This window comes from Felis catus, chromosome C2, assembly GCF_018350175.1.
Source record: "Felis catus isolate Fca126 chromosome C2, F.catus_Fca126_mat1.0, whole genome shotgun sequence".
Taxonomy (NCBI): Eukaryota; Metazoa; Chordata; class Mammalia; order Carnivora; family Felidae; genus Felis; species Felis catus.
Window position 1 is genome coordinate 111,759,099 of NC_058376.1, and position 22,999 is coordinate 111,782,097.

A 22,999-nucleotide genomic window follows, 5' to 3' on the forward strand; every position below is an offset into this window, starting at 1 on the left:
TGGTGTAAACACTCCTACCATGGCCAATTTCAAGATGCCAACATGACATCACTTAACCTGGAGTTGGAAAGAAGTCTTATGTGAGCCAGCTCCAGCATACCACTGGCCATAGCCTTCACTAAGCTACTCAGATAGAGAAATAACAGCCTGATTATATGGTCAAGAAGATAACAGGAAAATCAAAGAAAAGGTACACCTGCTATCTCTGATTACAAGACTCTGTACTTGAGTAATAGCCAATTTGTATGTGCAATTCATGAACACCTAAGGAATATAATGTATGAAAGGCAATGAGGACAAACAGTAATTCATTGAGATTCCACAAGGAAACATACGTTTTCTATGAGTGAAGAGTTGACATTTAAAAAAGTATTCTTTCTATGTGATTAATGAACTGTGATTAGTAAGTGATTTCCTGCTAAACTATTCCTCCCTCAGGTAACACATAAGAGGATTTATTTCAAACTGGAAAAGTTAAAAATGAAAATATCGTTGAAGGAAATTACTTGATGTGGGTCAGCAACAGACATTGCAACTAAAAAAAGGGAGATTACTTTTGCGTACCCTGTGTTTTATAGACTTCCTGCCATATACAAGGTGTTGAATGATACTGATCAGAAGGAAGGAGAGAAAAAAAAGCCAATAGTAAAACTGGATTTATATATATGTATGTCTTATTTATAAAGAATATGCAGGGTTGCCTGGGAGGCTCAGTTGGTTCAGCATCTGACTTTGGCTGAGGTCATGATCTCGTGGTTCATGAGTTCAAGTCCAGCATCGGGCTCTGTGTTGACAGCTCAGAGCCTGGAGCCTGCTTTGGATTCTGCTGCCCCTCCCCGCTTGTGCTCGCTCCCTCTCTCTCTCTCTCTCGCTCTCTCTCTCTCTCTCTCTGTCTCACACACACACACACACACACACACACACACACACACAAACATAAACATTAAAAAAATTAAAAAATATGCAGATATATGTATATAAAATGGAGTTCAAATGATTAATATGTGTATATTTACACCATTGCTTTAAAAAAATTCCTTTGAGTTACTCATTTAACAATAGTATGGAATGAATAAGCATAGTTAGATGAATTTTATATGTGCATAAAAGAGAGTTAGAATTATTAATATTACCATATTGATCTTATCTCCTTATGAAGTCCCTTTACCATTTAACAACAGTGTCTGATAAATAAATATATCTAGATAAAATCTTAATGAAATATTAAATCTATTTTTCACATAGAATGCAAATATAATGCTGAGGAGAAGCAAGTAGTGATCAGCAAAGCAAAAAAAGCCAAATTATATACAAATTTCTTTAGAGGTCTAGCAACCTTAAACCAGATGCCTCCATTTTTGGCATGTGGGAAGTCTGTTGCTGACCTGTTACTGACTCTGGCTCTAAGGAACCTGCAGCCTATCCATTAGTTAACAGAATCCTGGCTTAAACAGACTCCAAAGAAAAAAAAATGCAATTCATTAGCACCGTGGATGCTATTTAATACATATGCAAAACAAATGCAAAAGATGCTTCTGAGCCTTGTTAGAGTCTGTATACTTTGTCTTCTGATGATCTTGTCTCAACAGTAAGTCCCAGACATCTTTTATTGGGTCAATTTAACTATTGATTTTTTTACTCATAATGCTTACCAATGGCAGAAAAATACCACTTTTTCAGTCTAGTGCCATAGGCGAGAAAAATTCACAGAATACATATTCAAAAATGAAAAAATCAATCAACAACACTGTTTTCTAGTACATAAAATATCTCAACCAACCAATATTGTTACTTAACTAAACTGACATTTTTTCCAGTCGAATTATCAGACTTAGATGAGAGTCCAGATGTGTATTTTTATCTTTTTGATATCACCATTAGTTGAGAAGTGAAAATCCAAGTAAAATAATTCTAGTGTTCTGTACACAATGCTAATTTTCATTTCCTTGAATGAAAGAGGACTTTTAAAGAGGTGACTGTGTCAACTTGTGATGAAATGTATGGTCTAATTTATAACTGTAACGTCTGTTAATTAGTTTAATAGTTTCTCTGTAAAGTTTGGAAGTAAGGTTAAGAAGGTTATGGCATAAATTAGGAGCTAATATTTCAACTGGTATTCCACGTTTTGTTCCATTTTCATAATAGTAAAGCAATATAATATTTATTGGAAGTCTACCACATGTTAGACCCATGGGCAGGCACCAAAGATTCATAGATGACCAAGGCACAACCTCCGCTTTTTAAAAGCTTCCAGACAGGGAACACAGCAGTTAAAACTAACTACAATGGTCTATGCCAGGAGTATGGTAGAATTCTAATGTGCGTCTACGGTCACTGCATTTTCATGCAGTAAAATAACCTTGTAACTAATGCATGAGTTTTCATATTTCTATATAATAGTAATATAACCTAACTTATTAGAAGCATATGAGTGACTAGGCTTTGGCTTAGTGATTAAAAGACTGCCTTAGCTGAAAAGTGATCTGTCCAGATTAAACAAACAAACAACAAAGCAAAACAAAAAAGTCAAGAGAAAACAAATATCACTATCTCTTCCAGTTAGTTTCTAAGTGGATCTGAAAATAACATTTTGAAATTAACATGTTTTGAAGTTAACATGTTACTGACTAGCTATACAAATAGGAAGCCTAACCTGAAAAAACAGATACGCAGTTACTGATGGAATACTCCTTGCAATTTGCACCATGAAGAATGGCATACCGGGCTCAATTTGCTATTTCCGGAACATTTTAATTATTTCCCAACTTGCAAGATTAGAAAATCAGACTAGCCTCATAATCATCAGCAAACAAAATAAATGCTGCACGAAGGTCTTCTCTAAATTCCTCTTTTGAGCAACGTATGAAGAGGCTCCCTGTTCCAGACAGTAAGTACTGCTTCATGCCAAGGGGAGAAACTCTATACAGCCCGTATCTCTTTAAGATTATTTTCAAGACCTTACCTTTTCTGAAAACACTCTGCAGAAAAGCATGCCAAATCTAAAATAATGGATCAGCAGAATTTATTCTCAAAGTAGATGACATTTACAAAATTGTGAAGCTCCTTGAAGAGGGCCAATAAGTCTCAAGGAGTAATATATCTTAATGTTCAAGTGGAGATTGAAGCATTTGTTAACAGCTACATAATTACTCCACTCTAATCCTTAATGAGCCTAAAGTACTAAATTTTTAATCCCCCCTGATGACCCTCTTCGCAGTGGATAAATATAGGTTTCTTCTCAAACATTTAATTGCTAGGACTATTGGTATCAACACATAATCCAAATCATTTTTGCCCCTCTAGAACTTTTCATTTCTTTCTAAAACAGCTTATATCATACAGCTCCTAAAATAACTACTGGAGGGGAAAAGTAATGAGCAGGTTAACAAGAGGCAGGGCGTAGGCATTGATACTTTTCAGAAGCAAAGATGGTCTTTTCTACTTCAGGTTGAAGATCTACAACACTGTAAAGTTTTCAGCACTCGGAAGACAGAACTTTTTTTTTTCTTCTAAAATTAGTGTCGAAATTTAAGTGCAACAGAGATATAGAGATCTCCCTATAAAAATCTTTGCTACTATTAGTTCCATAATATAACAACTATTATAGTTGCTACAGTTGCAGTCTGGTTCCCAGGATATTCCTCTCACAATAAGCACGAACACTAACCAAGATTCCTCTCAGTATTCTCAATAGAGTTAAAAAAAAAAAAAGAAGGAAGGAAGGAAGGAAGGAAGGAAGGAAGGAAGGAAGGAAGGAAGGAAGGAAAGAAAGAAAGAAAGAAAGAAAGAAAGAAAGAAAGAAAGAAAGAAAGAAAGAAAGAAAGAGAGAGAAAGAAAAAAAGAAAAAGAAAAAGAAAAAGAAAAAGAAAAAGAAAAAGAAAAAGAAAAAGAAAGAAAGAAAAGACTGATAATGTTGCTATCCTGGTAATACCACTTCCCCTGTGCAACTTTTGAAGGGTAAATATTCTACATAAACTTGACACTTTCCTAACAAAGCACTTTACTAACAGAGAGCTAATATTGTTAGAAAAATAACTGTATTGTGCCACTGCACCAACCAATTATCATTCTCCATTAGGGACATGGGCTGTATATACAGCCATGTTTCAGGAAGCCTGAGCAGTTCCCTATGTTCTGCATGCACAAGATAACATACAAAACATGGCATGAGGGCAAATAAAGGCCTGTTTCAGAAATTTACAAGAGAATACAAACAATCCACTATAATGCCAGAGCAACTCAACTGTTTGAGTCCCACCATAAATGAAGGATTCCTTACAGAAACAGTGTATATGTTGCTATCCAACAAATGTCCCATTCCAAGAAAAAAAATTCTCTAAAGTTGAATTTAAAAGCACATAAAGTCTGCTCAAAATTATTGGTCATGGTCAGGAAGAAACATTGCTTTCAATTCATGAAACCCTTAATAAATGCCAAGGCTATACAGAACACCATACATACAGAGGTGATTAATGTAAGCTTCCCATGCTTAAGGAGCTTATAAGCTAGTGGGGAAAAAAAGAAACATGAACAAATGAACTGTAAAATCAGGTACAATGTGATTCATTCTATGATACATAGAATGCTAGGGAAAAGTAGAGAAGAAGAGTTAGTCGTTTCATAGAGTATGTCTCTTTTGATAATTACTGTACAATGAGAGCCTCTTAGAAGTAAGAGCACAGAGGAAGAATTAAATTCACCTGTCAACTGTAACCACAGGTTGGGTACAGATGCAAGAGGTTAGCAAACAAACAAAAAAGCGTCTGGAAGAATCCACTGGCTATTGTAGAATTTAAAACATAGAGTATTATATATGTTACTATAATTTTAAACTGTGTCCTGTATATCCTTTTATTAGTTTTAGAACAAACTTGGGTATATACATACATACTTTTTTTTTTGAAGATCCTGCTATTAAACAGCAAACACGGTAAACCTTTAATGACACCAGTCATCAAGGCATCAGAATAGTCAAGAAAGTTATCCACCTTAATAGCAATAAAAAGCAGTGACCTGACCTGAATAGCAGTTTTCATCAATCAGGTGTGTCAGTAAAGCCATTTGTGAGAAATGGAAGACAAGATATTCCAGTTTTTGCTATGACCTATTGACTAGTCATATTTAAAGGTTCCTGATGATCTTAGGATCTTTATGACCATAATTGAGCCCTAACCTCACTGATGGCTCCTCAGTTTCCAAATCTGTGAAAAAAAAAAATGAATTGTATGACATTGTTTCTAAAGACTCTTCTAACTGCAATCCTAAGAATCTAGGCATCACTGGAGTTCAATAGCGAAAATGACAAAAAACAACTTACCTCTAAATATCAAGCAAAACCCTTGAACATTATTACATAAACAATCCTTTAAAATGAAAAAAAAAACTTAAATTTAGGCAAAAAAATTGTCAGGTTTTCCATGGAAAAACCTAGCAGCTGAGGTTTTCATTCTTAAATTTTTTATAAAGCGTCACTTGCAGTGGAGTCTTGACTACAGAGTGATTTGCCTTCACATAGTTTCTCTGGTCAAAAACTCTACGTGGAACTAAGGCTAAATCTCAATTTTCTTTCAAGTGACTTCAAAAATACTAGAAACACTTCCAACAGTACACATAAAAATGAGATTAGTAGGTTAAATGCCAAATTTTAAACATTAACCTCGTATTGAAAAATCACAATAATCAAGGGTACTTAACTAGCCAGGATATTATAATTTGAAAGCTGGCTGCAGTCTGTGAATGACTGCAGAGTGTCTTTTATTTTTTTAATCTGTATTGATTTTATTTCTATTCTTCAAATTGACATAAGAGCTAGTCATGGCTTAGAGACCAGATTTGCAGCCTGTCCTTTCAAAGATCTATGCAGTAATGATAAACCCCGTGGTTGGAATCCATTCAAGCTCACACTGAACCCTGTCACCGGGTGAAGACTTGCTGTTGGACAATGCATCTTTTCAAACCACCTAGAAGAGTGATTTTCCATAGATCAAGCCCTATTTTCATTCAAATATAGTTTAAAACCACATGGTGGAATAAATTTGCCGTAATTTTATTAACCTAAAACATTGGATCTTTAAGTTTATGATGATGCGGTGTTATCTGTGCTACTAGAATAAAAAAAACAACCGTTCAAGAAATAGAATGGCCAATGTTCTGCCACGATGGTTGAGCTAAAATGTATAATGATGTCGCATAATTTCTTGTTGACTTTCAAGATAATATTCATTAAATAATTGGAAATGTATGAAGCAGTATCCTTTTAAGGAGTTTTGTCATAAGAGAAACACATTTTAGTGATCAAATCACTTTCAGAATGTTGATAACTTGAGATTTCATTTTTCTTCCAACGATGACCTGTTTTTCTCTAGAACAGTTACTCAGAAAAATATTTTCAGCCAGTCATAAGAATAACTTCCTTAGAAGCCCTTTCCTTTGTACTATTAAACAGTCTGGAAAATTGCTTGCTTGACTCATTCATGCTGTCAAAATATACTACAGGCTAAGGCTGACCATCCATTTTCCATTTCCTACAACAACACATGCAATTTATGTATAAAGTTCCAAAGCTACAGCATTTGGGGTCTCAGTACCATTTTCATGCATTGTTAATTTGAAAAACTATATCCACACAGAACATATTTGCTATGTCTGAGGACTACCACTTATGCAAGAAAAGTTTCAGACATTTAAATCCATTTTACTCAAAGGTAAAAGGTCAAATGAACAAAAGAAGGTCCCTAAGTGATAACAGACTATCATCGCTTTTAACTTCAGTGCTATAAATAATTATCAATCAGAAATTCAAAGAGAACACATAAGAGTTATTTGGAGATTACTCTGTATGGAGTTATTTGCAGGTAATAAATAAAATACGTAAGAAATATGAAATTCTGTACCAAAAAAGGTTATGAAGTCAACCATGTGATCACTGAAACTCCACATTTGTGGACAAACATTACAAGGCTTAAAAGTAACACTTTTTTTTTTTTAACCAAGTGGCTATTATAAAAGACATAGCAACATGCAAAATACACAACATATGGAAACCTGCTAATTGTAATCAACATACATCAAATAGCATTTTTTTTAGGGAACAGAGATCATAGGGAATGTCATTTAGAGAGAAAAACTATTCTTGAATCTGAAACCTAATGGGGACATTAATGAAATGAAGTGACTCCATTTTCTAACTATGAATAAGAAATTACTAAGTAGGTGGGATTATTTTGTTCTTACCAATCTTGTTTTAAAATTTATCTATGGTGCAAATCAGAAAGTAAAAGCCAGCTGTGTGTGAGAGAGTCTGGAGCATGCAAAGGTTTCCAGATGGTTCTATCCTTAGGAAAAAAAACACACATCTTCTATATAGATTGAGAAGTCATGGCAAAACTATGACGTTCCCTGAATCTCTCAGCAACGTTAAAAGAGTGTTTGTTAACCAGGAACATAGAGTTGTTTAAAAATATATCTGGCTCTGTTTCTTGGTTTAGAGATTTCAACTGAGTAAGTCTAGGTGGTAGCGCGAGTGGTGGGGGGAGGAGGTGAGGAAGGGGGAATATACTTTTCCAAGTCTTTTTTGCTTTGTGCCGGAAGCCTGGAAAAGTACCCGAGATGCTGTTTGGCACACGGTGGGCATGCCACGTAAGCTGTTGACTCACATGCAATTAAGGGAATCCTGCTGTTAGTATGGTCGATCACTAGGCAGGGGAAAGGTTTGGGTCTAGTAGGTATTTGAGGGGTAAGTGGTCCAACTGGCACCATCTTCTATACACTCTCTACATTCAATGCTGAGCTTTTCACATTTCTACTGTTAACAAGTTGTGAACTTGCAGGTCTTTTGAGGCCGGTATTTTAATAGGCATTAAAAAAAAATCATAATTGTTTATGTTTCCTCATTCTTCAAAAATCAAATGCTAGCCAAATAAACCAGAGGTAAGAAAAGGTTGTAGATCAAAAGCCCTGGAAGATATTAACATAGGGACAGAGTGGTCCTTCTTCAATCGTTCTGAAGTAAATATATTCTGAAAATGTAAGCAAACAAACTTTGAGGTCATAATGTGACTAGGAAGGATTAATAAGGAGCACCTTTATTGACACGAAAGTCCCTTTCATTATCAGTATCTCAGTATTGTTTCCTGACCTAATACTTCTGTAAAAGAAAGAGAGAAAAAGAGAGAGACAGAGACAGAGAGAGAACGCACAAGTGCATGCTCTTCGACTGTTGGTATTATCTGTAGAGACTTGTCTGCTGGAAAATGTTTCTTTAACTTTGGTTTGGCTCCTACCTTGGAAGCTGATGGGAAATAAAAACTTTTCCATGGATTAGAGCCAACTGAGCTGCTAAAACAAAAGGTAACATTCATCAGAGAACCATGGTACTATGATCTCATTCTGAGGGTTAATTTTTTTTACATTAAGTGTGGGCTGTTTAAAGTTTAGAAAAGTCAAACGATTTATGTTAAAGAAACTAAGTAAATATCAGCCTTATCTTACATGCTGTTATATACACCGAAAAATATTTTTAACTGTGAAACATGAAACAGTAGATTAAAAAAACTCATTTGATTCCAAAAAGAAAAAAAAAAAAAAACTCATTGGTTCCTAGCTTGATTATTTCACTTAACTTTCTCTCTTCACAATCCTCCCAAAATGTGAGTACCCCAGACAGGTATACATCCTACTTATTACTTCTACTTATATTCAATAATCTGTAATTTCTTCACGAAACCATTCTTAAAGAGAAGTAAATTTTTATCAATAAAACTTGAACATCTGAGGGTGCTACCCCCCCCCCTTAATTTTTAAAAGAAAACCCCAGGTTTTACACATCTGCTCACTAAATATTAGATGACCATGTAATTCCAGGAAGGCCTCAGTGCATAATTTTTGGCATCTTCTAAAATGCTGAAAACAAATTTTATTTTCCTGCCCTTCTGTACTTTTTCCTGATTGTTTCACATGTTAAAAGCCTAAATAGCCAACTCAATTAAATAGACTGGAAGCATCTCCTTTGAACATATATTTGATCCTTTTTCAACATCAAGTAATACAACTAACTCATTGCCACGTACTAAATCAATGCACAGGATAGAATGGGTAATAATCGATATCCTTAACAAGAAGGCAGTGGCACGGCTTAGTAAATCAAACTGTAAATGCACAATTCATATTCTGAATTATATATAACAAAAATGCACACACTACTGCAAAGGAAAAGCTGAAGCTAGCTTGTGGGAAACTAATAGGCTATATTATTCCTGAAGAACCAGTAAAATCAGGAGGCTGGGTTTTTCTCTTCTTCCTGCAAAAAGTGTATACTCTCCTATTTCAAACCAAAGTCAAAAGTCCCAAGCTTGTGAACTAGGCCAGCACCTTTAAAACCTTACAGAGAAAGAGACCATTTTACAGGACTTGATTTGGATCCCTATCAATTCTGAGTCGCAGTGAAAGGGGGAAAATGAGGATGTGGTAACTAGAACATCATGGACTTGGCTACTTCTTTACACCTTTGAGGAAGTAAGTGGTAGATATTTTACCAAGTAAGCAACTCTATATGGGCATAGAAAGAATAAAGTAGGGATAGTGCAAATCATGAAAAAAATGGGACTTTAATATTTAATCTGCTACTCTGTGCTGGTACGTTATTGAATAAACATCAATTTTATTTTCGAAAAAAAGTCTTAGGTGAGTCTTTTAAGAAGAAATTTACATAAATAATATAGTGTCTGAAATATCAAATGTGAATTATTTATTTTAGACCAGCATAGAGCTAAAGAGACATTAGTTTTAAATGAAATTAAATTTGGAACAGCTGGTTACAACCACTTTTTCATTCATGGATAACTGCATTTAGAAATGGGTTTATATGCACAGACAATGATATAAACACTGTATTTTACTAATATTACCCCACTGAGTTCAATGTCAAGTGATACATATGTTGAGAGGTTAAGGGGTATTTTCTCCTGATAACAGGTAAGTGAAAAACCTAGTATGTGATAATGCACATTTATACATCAAGATAAACATTGATTTTTAATTTTTTTTATCAAATAATGGATAGATACCTTTGGTACAATATGCAAAATGGGTGACATTTTATTCTGACCAGAGGCACAGTTCCTTTTAGTAGGGGAGGAAGGTAACGTAGACTGAATTTCAGCACCGAGATCAGAACAACACTAGCTGCTACCACTTATAGAGAATTTACACAGAGCGAGGCACTGCATGAAGTGACCTGCATTATATAACCAATCTCACTGAATCCACACGAACCTTCAAAGCAGGTATTCTTAGCCTCATTTTATAGAGGAGGCGCAAAATGACTGACACAAAGTCAGTAGGAAGTAACTGGTGAAACCAAACCCAGATCCAGCTGAATTCACACTCTGAGCACTTAACCAGCTCTTACTCTTTGCCATAAATGTTTTTGTGTACAGCTTTTACAATTATTCCAAAGATCCCACTTTGATTCAAATTCCAACGTAATGTTGGGACTAAGTGAAAACCACCAATGGCCATATTCTCATTATTGCTGGCACAAGTATTTATTTGCTATAAAGTAATATTCATTATAAATTTCACCCCAAGGAAAAGAACACAGAGGCCAATCTAGACATTCAGAAAACACCAATCAAACAATCAATCAAGCCAACACTAAAGTCAATTCATGAAGAAAATGCCTAGAGAAATAAAATCAAAGGACAAAAAATACTGCTTTTTCCTGTGACCAATTTTGTTCTAGACACAAAATAAGTTTGACTTCTATGCCAAGTTTGAATTTATATATCAAAGACAATTTTGTCAAAAATATTTCTAATTGGCTGTCTGACTAAATTCATACATTCAAGAGAACAGCCCAAAGGCTTGGAGTTTCTCTAAGGAAAAGATCCTTATAACACTAGCTATTGATGTTAAAGTTTGTCTTTTTGTGGGCGCCTAGATGGTTCAGTCAGTTTAGCTTCTAACTTCTGCTCCAGTCAAGATCTCGGGGCTCCTGACAGGCCACAGACTGCTTAGGATTCTAGCTCTTTTTTTTCCCTCTGCCACTCCCCCACTTGCACCTTCTCTCTCTCTCAAAATAAATAAATTTAAAAAAAGAAAGGTGTCTTCTTTCTTTTCTCCATGCTATCATTCATCCAATTGAACTGCTCTGTGAGGATATGTATTTCCCACAGAGCCTTTTAAACCATGTAATGAACACTAATATTTGAGATGCATCTCTTAGGGGCACCTGGGTGGCTCAGTTGGTTAAGCATCCGACTTCAGGTCAGGTCATGATCTCACGGTTCATGGGTCCGAGCCCCGCGTCAGGCTCTGTGCCGACAGCTCAGAGCCTGGAGCCTGCTTCAGATTCTGTGTCTCCCTCTCTCTCTGCCCCTCCCCTGCTCATCCCTGTCTCTGTCTCAAAAATAAATAAACATTAAAAAGAAAGATACATACATCTATTAATAGTCCAGGATTACAATTTAAACTGTTATATACTAAATGCCCAGTAAGCCCAGGTATTTTACATTCTTAAATCCATGTTTTCCTGAGAGCAAGCATGCTGTCTGCCATATCACAAACAAAATGCAATCAGTGGCCCTAATATTCACAAAGTCATTTTTATTTCAATTACACACAATGCAAAAATCTTAAAAAGAATACTGTGAAATATTTTATAATTAAGGTATACAGGGGCGCCTGGGTGGCACAAGCATCCAACTTCAGCTCAGGTCATGATCTCACAGTTCATGGGTTCAAACCCCGCATCCGGCTCTGTGCTGACAGCTCAGTCTGGAGCCTGCTTCATATTCTGTGTCTCCCTCTCTTGATCCCTCCCCCGCTTGTGCTCTCTCTCAAAATAAATAAACATTAAAAAAAACTAAAAATAATTAAGGTATTCATATGAAAACATTTCCTCTCATTGGATCTAAATATTTCAGCCATATTAACATGGCAGGTATCAGGCAAATATACAAAAAACTAAAAGGGACTACTAAAATTTCTAAATATTGGATCTAAATATTGGATCTAAATATTTCATTGGATTGGATCTAAATATTTCAGCCATATTAACATGGCAGGTATCAGGCAAATATACAAAAAACTAAAAGGGACTATTAAAATTTCATTCCTAGCTAATTTTTAAAATACGATTTTTTTTAAAAGTTATTATAAATACCTTAAGTGACACATCAAACATATAGACATTACAACACAACCCATTGCAGAAGAGGCAGGTGAATGGTTTCCTCTAGATTTTAATTTTATAGAGCATAACTTATAAAGACTCATGAAGGCTTTTAAGCGTATTTTTTGCACGTTTCCAATATTATCATAAATGCACAGTAAAACTCTTAGGAATGAAATCTCAGCCTCTCACAAAACAATGTCTCATATATTAGAAAACTATGACTTATACTATTATTTTAAATAAGAAAGCATATTCTATTTTATGCAAAGAGAAAGGAGAGTTATGAAATGAAAACCTTACAAGCTTTGTCTTAGAATCCTGAAATTCTCATTTGTTTTTTCCCAAAGCATCCTATTATTCTGGTATCAGTCTGGCAGGGCTTACAAAATTCTACCTGATCTAAGGCTTATGTTCTCTATATTATCAGACTTCTAGTTAAAATTCTAATACAAATTTCCCATCTTAGGTGAAAAAATATTATTAGTGATTATTCAGGGATGGTTTTCTGAATTATGAAAAAGTGTGAGTGATCATGATTTAAAAAACAGAGGTGTCTTAAATGCAAGTAATTACAGTGACTCAACAAATACTTGCCCAATTATGTCTATCACTCCAACATGTGGACTCACAAATAACAAACGCTGTATTTCATACACATGAGATCACGGTGCTGTGCTTCATACTACTGCCAGAATAAACAAGTTCAAGTTAGAGTGAAGGCTGAAAGCTCAGCCTCTGAAGACAGGCTACCTGTGCGGAATCCCAGCTCAAATGCTTCCAGACTGTGCAACTCTGGACAGATTATTTAATCATTATGAGGTCTCCACATGTTATCGAATCAATACATAATGATCAAATCAGGAAGTAAAATTAACCATGTCTATATGTGTTCCCTAAAAATCAATCTGACTTTAGTTGATCTTGGTAAATGATAGATCCTGATGATGGATCCATGTAAAAATCAGTGGTAAACCCATTCTGCTTAATACAAACACACGGTTCCTCTTGCACACACATAACCATAGTTGAAACTCATCTGCTCTTCCTACGCAGACTATGTAAGAGTTTCCAATGTGTTTCTCAACAAACCTCCTCAGACACACATGAAGACATCTACTGTCTACTTATGTTTTACATGGGCAAATTTGTGGTCTACTGGGAAATTTTAAGGAACAGAAGAGTTAAAAGAATGTTTTATTATTCTATGATAATTTTAATCTTCATTGTACTTCTCTGAAGCTCAAAAGCTATCAACACCCAAAAAGGCAGGGGGGGCTTATGAGTCATTCACCCATGCAGCAGGATTGCCCGTCATAATGTCTGCTACGTAGCAGGCTATAAATGACGAAATGAGGAGGAAGAATGGATTGTTTTCCTTTGGTTGATATGCAGAAGTGGCAAAAACTTTGGTCTGCAATTTCTTTAAATTCATAAACTTTCAGTATAAAAATATGTTTCTGAAAAAACATTTCTCCTCCAGCATTATTTATCCTTAGTGAAAAATACAGAAGCCAAGAGTAGCTCAGAAAGATTTTTTAAAATAACAATTTTGCATTTCTCACTACACATACTTAATCCATCGTACGTTACATGTTAAGCTACTATACGTTAATTGTAGTTTAAACGCTTTGTGGGAGCTACCTAAATAAATTCCACCAGGCAAAAACCTCAATGTAGATGACTATTCTTCAGTGTAGGCAATGACTTGTTAGTTCATCTGAATGTAAGCTGACCTGTGTGTGTGTGTGTGTGTGTGTGTGTGTGTGTGTGTGTGTGTGTGTGTGTGTTTAAATATACTGGATTTTCTTATGTGGACATTTGTTTTCAATTTACTACTCTGCTGTGATTCATGGAAGGCAATGTCTTGCAGTAAAAGTTCATAATAGCAAAGAAAAGTTCAACAAATAAAATCAGGATGATAATCTTTTCTCATAGCTAGATTTAGATTTCATGAGTTTCCACTTAACCATGAAGAGATATGAGATAATGTGAAGAAAGACAGTTCATTCAGAATACAGATCTTTCTCAACAGGATTCTTTATATAAATAATGAATTCTTTAGTTACTTCTTTCTTCATGGTTCATTTCTGTGTTGTCTCCCTTAAAGGAGAAAAGGAGAATTGTTTTATGAAAAGCAATGTCATCTACCAAAGAGGAATCTTATTTCTGGCACGATAAATTTGGCTATGTTTTCTCAACCCCTCCCCCCCCTTCTTTTTTTTTTTTTTTTTTAATTTGGCCCATTTGGTAAGCCAACACTCTTTAGTTTTAAAAGCTTCCTGGGATTGGGAGATGTAACTAGACTGATTTTCAGTCTATGAACGATTTTAGAATATTAGATGAGCAAAGATATCTGAAAGCAAATTATCGTCTGAATGCAGTAACATGGAAAAGAATGAATTACAGATGTAATTTATCCGTCACAAGCAGATCCTAAACACTGATTATGTCCGTGCTTGTGCAGAAAATTGAAAATGATAGAAAAGCTCCCCAGCTTTTCTAACTTTAATTTTCCATGTTTTACTTTGTGTAATTTACTGTCAACTATTAACAGCAGATGCTTCTTGCCTTATTTGAGAACAGCCTGGACATAAGTATAAGTGATTCTGAAACCCAGAAGCCTTACACAACAAGCCTGAATTTTATGCAGAGAGATCAATTCTAACTTAACTAAGGGCTGCTGGAAAGGAGGTGGGTGAGGGGTGGGCTAAAAGGGTGACGGTAATAAGGAGGGCACTTGTTGGGGTAAGCACTGGGTGTTATAGGGTTTTAAGTGATGAATCACTAAATTCTACTCCTGAAACCATTACTACACTATATGTTAACTAACTTGGATTTAAATAAAATTTAAAAATAAACAGAACATAAAAATAAGTAAAAAAAAAAAAAAACATCAGCATTACTTCAATAATGTTAGAGTCTAAAAAAAAAAAAAAAAGAAATTCTAACGTAAGGCACCTGGAGTCCCATGGGGTCTTAAGAAAACAGAGTACTGGATCTCAACAAACAGTGAATCTCAACCTAACACAAACAGAAATTAAAAAGCAAATATGGTTGGGGCACCTGGTGGCCCTGCCAGTGAAGCGTCCGACTTCAGCTCAGGTCATGATCTCGCAGCTCATGAGTTCAAGCCCTGTGTCTGACTGTGTGCTGACAGCTCAGAGCCTGGAGCCTGCTTTGGATTCTGTGTCGCCCTCCCTCTGCCCCTCCCCACCCCTCTCTCTCTAAAATAAATAAACACTAAAAAAAATTTTTTTTAAGTAATGTGGGGCTAAAATACAGGTGGTTCCCAACTGGCCAATGATGATCCAGGAACAGCAGTCCCAGTTTGGTAGCCCATGGCTGGGGGAACGCTCTTAATGGAGATTCTTCTATTCATCTCTTCCCACTTGGGGTCTGAGGGTTAGTAGTTGTGAGAGGGAAGGGAGGGGTAAAAGGAAAGATAAATCACCAGAGACATTTCTGTCTCCCTCCCCTTAGTTCCTTTTTCACAGACCCTCCAATTGCTGTGGAGAAGTTCCCCCTCCAAATTCCATCATCACTAACACACTGGTTTCCTTGTTAGCAATTAGCCCCTTAAGGACTTTTTCATATCTCTCCCAAAGTTTGACATAGAAGTGTTTCAATTATACTCCTTCTGGAATACTCGTCCCCAGACCTGCTATATGCCTTTCTTCTCATATCTGGGTCTTTATTGCTGATCCTTTCACTATACTCTGTGATAAAACAGCTAGAAAAAAATATATAATACATGTATTTTTTTTAGTTTTGATATTTTCACGATCCACCAATGCTACTAGTAATTATAAAGCAACAGTATCAAAACAACGGCTACCCTTTAGAAAATTTCAGGAAAGAAAGAGAAAGGGAAGTAGCTGGTCACTAACATTAAGTTCCACAGTGGACCAGACTCACAACCAACAAGCTGGGCATTTGAAAAGAAAACAAGTTGAGCTTTTAGGGTGGGCAGGGGACGGGGGGGGGGGGGAGGATTAGTTGGAAGACACTGACAAAGAAGTCTTCCCACCCTAAATAAACTTTGGACTATAGTTCCGCATCCCACACCATCTTTAGTCCCTATTGATTGTGAGCCACTGCCCTGCTGAAAGCCAGTCCTGGGGAACAGGAGCAGCCCAAATATGGAGCTAGGGAGCCTCCTGCACTGCCTTGCAGAAAGTGTCCCAGGAGTTTGGGGAAAACCATCTCTCCTGCATGAGGCCCAAATGAATTTCTGGAGCACCAAACTGAAACGTGAAATGTATCTTTCCCATTCAAACAGTTTGACAAGGCAGCTGAGGTCTTTGATACTGGTAGTACTTATGATGTCTGATAAGATGGCCCTCATAATGCTTCTGTGGAGCTTCCTGGGTTTTCTTAATAACCGTATTTTCCAGGCTATTCTTTGCATTGGACTATAACTGGAGCATCCTCTGGGTTACCTGGCTTCCCAGGGCTGGCCTGATCACTTAACCACATTGCTTCTGTGGGGAAATGCTTTCTAAACAATGAAAACTTGGAATATGGCTTTTTTTTTAAATTTTTTGTATACATTGGGCGATGGCTATATAGTTTCTACAATGACGACTTATTTAAGATGATTAATTTAAAACCTTTTTCCTATATGACCACATATTTGGAACATGTAATATTTGAAAGGTGGGGGCATCTGCTATCTTGTGCTATCTTATACTCACTCATTGATCTGTTTTTTGACCTAAAATATAATTATTTTTGAGTATTTGCCATTTTAGGGTATATATTGTAAATCTGCCTTAAACATTAATTTTTATTCTTATGCACTCCTTTGTTGGATCCTTAGGGACACGGATATGTAAATTAAGAAGCAAAGTTTTACAGGAAAGTGGTCAAAAGTACAGGCTGTGAAATCAGGTTACCATGCTTGGAGTTCACGTTTTACTAGCTGAGTGACCTTGTGCACATCACCTAACTTCTCTGTACCTTAGTGTGGTCACATATAAAATCGTAGGAATATTAGTAACTGTCTCAAAAGAGTTTTCTGTGAGGACTAAATACTATGAAAAGATAAAAAGCACTGAAAATACTGACCAGCATATAGTAATTTTCAATATTACTTCATTTAATTTCATATAGGAAGTAAAAATAAAATATATTTGTGGAAGAAGCAGAATTAGATATTAGAGTAACTACAGATTCTTCTGTCAAATAAAATCACTTGAGACCTGTTCTTATGATATGCATTCCTGTTATAGTTCAGTTATAAATAACAATATATAAAAATATGTCTTGGCAAAGCAAAAATAAAAAATAATTTTCTTTTTCTATGTAAGTAAAAATCAATCTATGTGTGATATGCCAGGTTTTATTGACTAAAAATATCATGACTTCAAAGGGGGGTTGGGGGAAGACAACTCTGGTTCCAGGACAGTAGACTGATGATAGGTTTGCCAATATACGAATATATAAGTTTCTCTTCAGAGGTGGCCTCCCCTCAGCACCCCACCCCCCATACCTAGGTATTTTTCAGTGTGAGTTACTTGATTCCAGATTTTTTCTGGAAAAAAAAAAATTCTGTAACTCTTCCATCCCAGGGACTGCCCTCCTGAACGTCCATTCTCCCCTTCTACCTTATCCACCCAGAGGCACAATTTTAATCAGGACAATAGTAAAAGACTATAGTTCCCACAAAGGAGCAAAGGAAGAAAAAAAGAGAGGAGGGGCAACCAAGAAACAGACTCTTAACTATAGAGAACAAACTGATGGCTACCCGATGGGGGAAGGGTGAGGGGACAGGCAAAATAGGTAAAGGGGATGAAGAGTACAGTTATTATGATGAGCATATAGAATTGTTGAATCACCATATTATACACCTGAAACCAATGTAACACGGTATGTTACCTGTACTGCAATTAAAATTTAAAATTTTAATTAAAAAAAAAACAAAAAAACCCCGACTATAGCTCCCAGCTAGCCTTGCTACCAAAATCAGCCACTGAGAGACAAGAATAAGTCACTGGGAGAAGCTTGAGGGCCACTGTGCAAAGAAACCTAAGGAGGCTAAGCTGTGGTTTCCTTTGCGCTCACCTCTTTCTGCTTCCTGGAATGAAGATATGATGGCTGGTACTGTGTTGGACATCTTACAATTTTGAAATAATCCTAAGATTGGAACCCATGTGCTCCTCACAACTTAAGGGTGAAGACACCCCAGTTCTAGTGACTGGGGAGTCATCACATAGACTTGCACAACCGACGAAAAAATAAACCCTTTATCTGTTTATGTCACACGCCGGGGAGGGAAAGGTGCCTCTATTACTCAATGCTGGACACAATTCCTTAAAGACAAAATATCCAAGTAACTTCTCCATAACTCCATAGAGAAATATAAAGAAGGATCAGACCCAACAGTTCTGAAGCTGGACCATTAGGAAGCTGGAAAGAACCAGAGATAACACAAGGAGAATAAAAGCCAGAGACTGCCAAGGCCCAAAGGTATCCAAGAGACAGCCTTTCAATCAAATTATAATCCAGGAGGACTTGTAACTATCAGTATTTTTCAAAACCCAAGTTCTTGTAATATAGAAAGTTTTATCTCAAACAACAAATCAGACTTTACTTCAAAGTGATAATCTTTCAACACGTGCCAAAAGAGAATGAATCATGCTGTAGGTGATGTGCATTTCAGGTTATTTGCATGAGAAATATATATTAGATAAAAACTCTGTAGTTGTTTATTATAAATGACTATTAGTGGGGCGCCTGGGTGGCGCAGTCGGTTAAGCGTCCGACTTCAGCCAGGTCACGATCTCGCGGTCCGTGAGTTCGAGCCCCGCGTCAGGCTCTGGGCTGATGGCTCGGAGCCTGGAGCCTGTTTCCGATTCTGTGTCTCCCTCTCTCTCTGCCCGTCCCCCGTGAATGCTCTGTCTCTCTATGTCCCAAAAATAAATAAACGTTAAAAAAAAACTTAAAAAAATGACTATTAGAATAAGATATCCTCACCAGAATTACTCGTTTATAGTGCAATTCACAAGGAAATCACTATTGTAATACTTGATTATACTTTCAAACAGCTAAGTAATTCTAAGGAGCCTTTGCTTTTAGTTGCTTTTACCAAAGTTTCTGCATATTAACAACTATCATTAGTGCTAAATCAAAAACCATCTCTTTAGTTAATCCACTTCCACTGACTTAAAATTTTTGGCCTGTTAACATAGAAAATTGGTCCCTTATCTAAAAGCATGGAATGTGTGTTTGCCAAAGTTAAAAAAAAAAAAAACAAACTCAAAATTTCCTCAATGCTATGTCTTTGTAAGAAAATAAACTTTGTCTAAGACTGTGGGAAGGCAGATACATTGCTCAGCATGAAAGGTAACAGATTAGTGATGCTGATAGCTGAAATCCTCTACTTATCCTTGGCAAGGAAAATGACAGGATAAGCTTCCCAAACGAGGTCCCTAGGTGTCTGTGCTGGAACTGAGAAACATTCAATTTCTCACCTCTCGCGTGAACTGTGAGTATGTCACGCACATCCTGGATGGAAGATTTGCCCATGCCACATGGACTGTTTTAAGTCCATCACAGCCTTATACATGGAATTGTTTTGAGGCTATTTGTGGAGACTCAAAATTCTGCATTAGTTCAGAAATCTAAATTACAATCAAAGATTGAACTCAATTCTAAGTGCCACATTGCTTTAGGTTTAAATTGTTTGTCACACCTAGGAACTGAAGGAAGGTTTAACGAGAAAAAGAAAAATAGAAGCAGCGTACCAAAATCTTATGAAAGGAAAAAAATAACTAGTTTTAGAATTAGTGCCTTAAAGTAGCATGACTCAAAACATGACTTGAAATTTGTCCAAGTTTAAAAATCTTAACTCATTTAAAAAATGTTTTTCTAAAAAAAAATTCTAACTATAAGAATATAAATAGGTAAGAGAATAAAACTGTAAGCACTATCAAAGCAGCTATAGCTATTGAGAATTTCATTTAAAAAAAGATGCTTATCACCGTGCATTCACAGGGTATTCTTTACAAAGCTGTGAAGATTCTGCTCGGGGAATATAATTTGAACTCGTACATGATACGCATGGCTTCACACGTTATGCCTTATAGTTAGCTCATCTCCTAAGTTATAAGGGGAAACAAGATAGTCCTGTGTCAACCTGTCACTGAAAGACACACTGAATATGTACCTATAGAGTTACATGTATACATAATCACCCATCCAAGTTTTCATATCACATGGGAGATGCCATTAACAGAACAACAAACAGTAACAACAACAAAACGCTTGGTAAAAGTTACTCCAATTAGGAGCCTACTAAATCAAAGTTTTGATTCAAAATTTGCAAATATCTGAAATTTGTCTGAACTTCACAAAAATCACTTTGGCAGGATTATCAAGTAAGCCAGTTTAAAAGATATGATGAAAAGACTATGCCAGGAACTTAGAGCAGCAGCAACACAGGCAGTTGGCACGCTGAAAATACACTGTGCTCACGATGGAGGACCTCCTAAAATATAACTATAAAAACCTTCAGGACCACTTTATAATGTCCAGTTATGCCACCCTGTCCCTGTGTGACCAACTAGACACTTGATTTGCCTTACTGGCTCTAAATTTTCTAGTTGCTCATTTACCTGGATGCTTACGTATTTGTATATCTCCTAATAGCTGAATTCAATTATTCTGCTAGGTCGTTAGAGGCTCTTTAAATGTGTTCACTCAGGATCCTTGATTCCATGCTGCTCTGCAGTGGAATCTGACCCCTGATGTGTCTACAACAAATCTGATTGGCTGTGCTACCTGTATACACAAACGTGTATAATAGTGAAATGAATCCTTAATTATCTTAAACAAAACTGCGTAATTTGATAAGAAAACAAGTGACTAAAGTTTTCAAAGGTAAAAAAAAAATGCTAGATTTTCAGAAAATAGACAGTAAATATAAAGGTTATATAGCCCTTCCTTCAACATCTGAAAAATGAATGGACATTTAAAAAAGAATAATTCAGTAAGCAATAGTCATTTTGAGTTGATCACATGGTGAAAACATATTTTTGTGATGGCATAAATTACTTGACATCACAATAAAATACATTCTGTAGAGTTTCTTTAAATCAACTACCTATATTTTAGTTGAGCCATTATTACTGAAGAAAATAGGTAACTTGCCAATTTACTGTTATTTGAATCATTTCTTAAATACAATATTCTAATGGCAGCTTGCAGGGTTGACATTTTTCTTTCAGTTTTTTTCTCTTTGGTATCCCTTTCACAAGTCATAAGGAAAAAAAAATCCTTTCCAGCATAAAATAATCTCTTTTCAAATGTTCAGGGTGTCTGAAATAGCCAAAACACTCAAATCTACAGTGTGTAAGCAATCTAATTCTCAACCTGAATATATTCTTAGACTGTTGTAAATTGTTATTGCGAGTATAAAACCAAAATTAAGTTAGAACGATCAAGCGCTTAAAATATTGTTTAATTTATAAACTAACACACATTATTACAGCTTCTGCTCTCTTATTGTTACCATTCTATTCCCAACATACTTAGTATATACATAAATTCCTAATTATCATGTATTCTGACTTTACTTAGCAACACATCTATTATGACAAAGAATTCTGTTTTCATGTAGTAAATGTAATCTAATTACTTAAACTTTGAAATCAATAATACGCCACTGAAATACCATCAGCTAATTTTCTTCCTATCACCTTTAGTAATATGCCAACTTATTTCTTTTGCATAAATACTGTCTTGAACTGTTCAACTTCTGTTTTTAATGAAACAAATTCTCCTCTTCTAAGTAGAAGTCTGCTATGGACGTAAGTCACCTGGGAGCCTGGCCAAAGTCTGAAACAGCACAGCTGAAGGGTACAGCCATTTCACAGGGTCCTCTCAGAGAGTATTTGGTTTGCTTTCCTAACTTGCTAAAAATAGTAGATTACACAGGCTACCTCCATCTCACGGCTCAAGAAGTCACAAAAGGCTGGACTATGGATTGTAGACATACATACAACACATTTTATTAAAGAAGTGAGAATATTACACGTTTTCTAAATTCCTTCCGTTTACTCTCCGAGACAACACAAATGATCTCGTGGTTATTGGCATGGAATTATGCTCCTAAGGCTTCCAAATTTCAGAACTTCAAGCACGAGTCATGGAGTTACCTTAACTGTTTTAAAATACGTTTTTGATCTATTTTAGTCACCAAATTGAATACAGCAAGACAGCTATCTAAAAGCCAGGACTCTAAATACTGTATGAAGAATCACAGAATGTGCTAGTTATAAATACATGTCTACCAAAGGTGGGTTTGGAAACATGAATACGTAATTACATATTCAAAATGTGTTAAATGAATTCTTAATATAGTCATTTCACTAACATTTCAGGAGCTATTGTTCCTGCTATGAACCTCCACACAAAGTTGTTTATGTTTTTCCTCTTGTTCAAATCAAAATATTTTACCAAGTTTTAGACACTATAAATTAAATTTTAGTTTCTCATAGAAACAAAGAATGAGGACAAAGTTTGCATTGATTAGCTGCTATAATGCGTTCATTTCATAAGTAAATTTAAATCTTAAAATTACTTGCTATTAAAAAAAAAAAAAAGTCCTTGATGTGGCAGTTGAATCTTGTTAACCACACAGCAATGCTGCCGTTTTACTCAAAGGGAGCCTGTTCTGTGTCCACAAGTGAGCAGCCACTAAAAAAATATTTTGAGATGGAAAAATAGCAACTGAATTTTAATGTTTCACAATGTTTCCAAATGCTGGGGAGGCAGGTCTTCTGTGAAACCACTCAATGTCACAGCCAAGTTTAATGTCCTTCA

At 35.9% G+C, this 22,999-nt stretch overlaps 1 protein-coding gene across 17 annotated transcripts in view; it reads right to left on the reverse strand.

The window, feature by feature from the left end:
• Positions 1 to 22,999, reverse strand: part of MBNL1 (muscleblind like splicing regulator 1) — a 207,503-nt gene that overhangs the window by 126,209 nt on the left and 58,295 nt on the right. Inside the window, exon 1 of one of the 17 annotated variants that reach the window (XM_019810552.3) lies at positions 2,963 to 3,694. The exons of the other annotated variants lie outside the window; for them this stretch is intronic. Coding sequence (XP_019666111.1) covers positions 2,963 to 2,992 — 30 coding nt within the window. The 5' untranslated portion in view covers positions 2,993 to 3,694. Of the gene's footprint in view, positions 1 to 2,962; positions 3,695 to 22,999 lie in introns of those variants that run through there. 17 annotated transcript variants of the gene reach the window in all.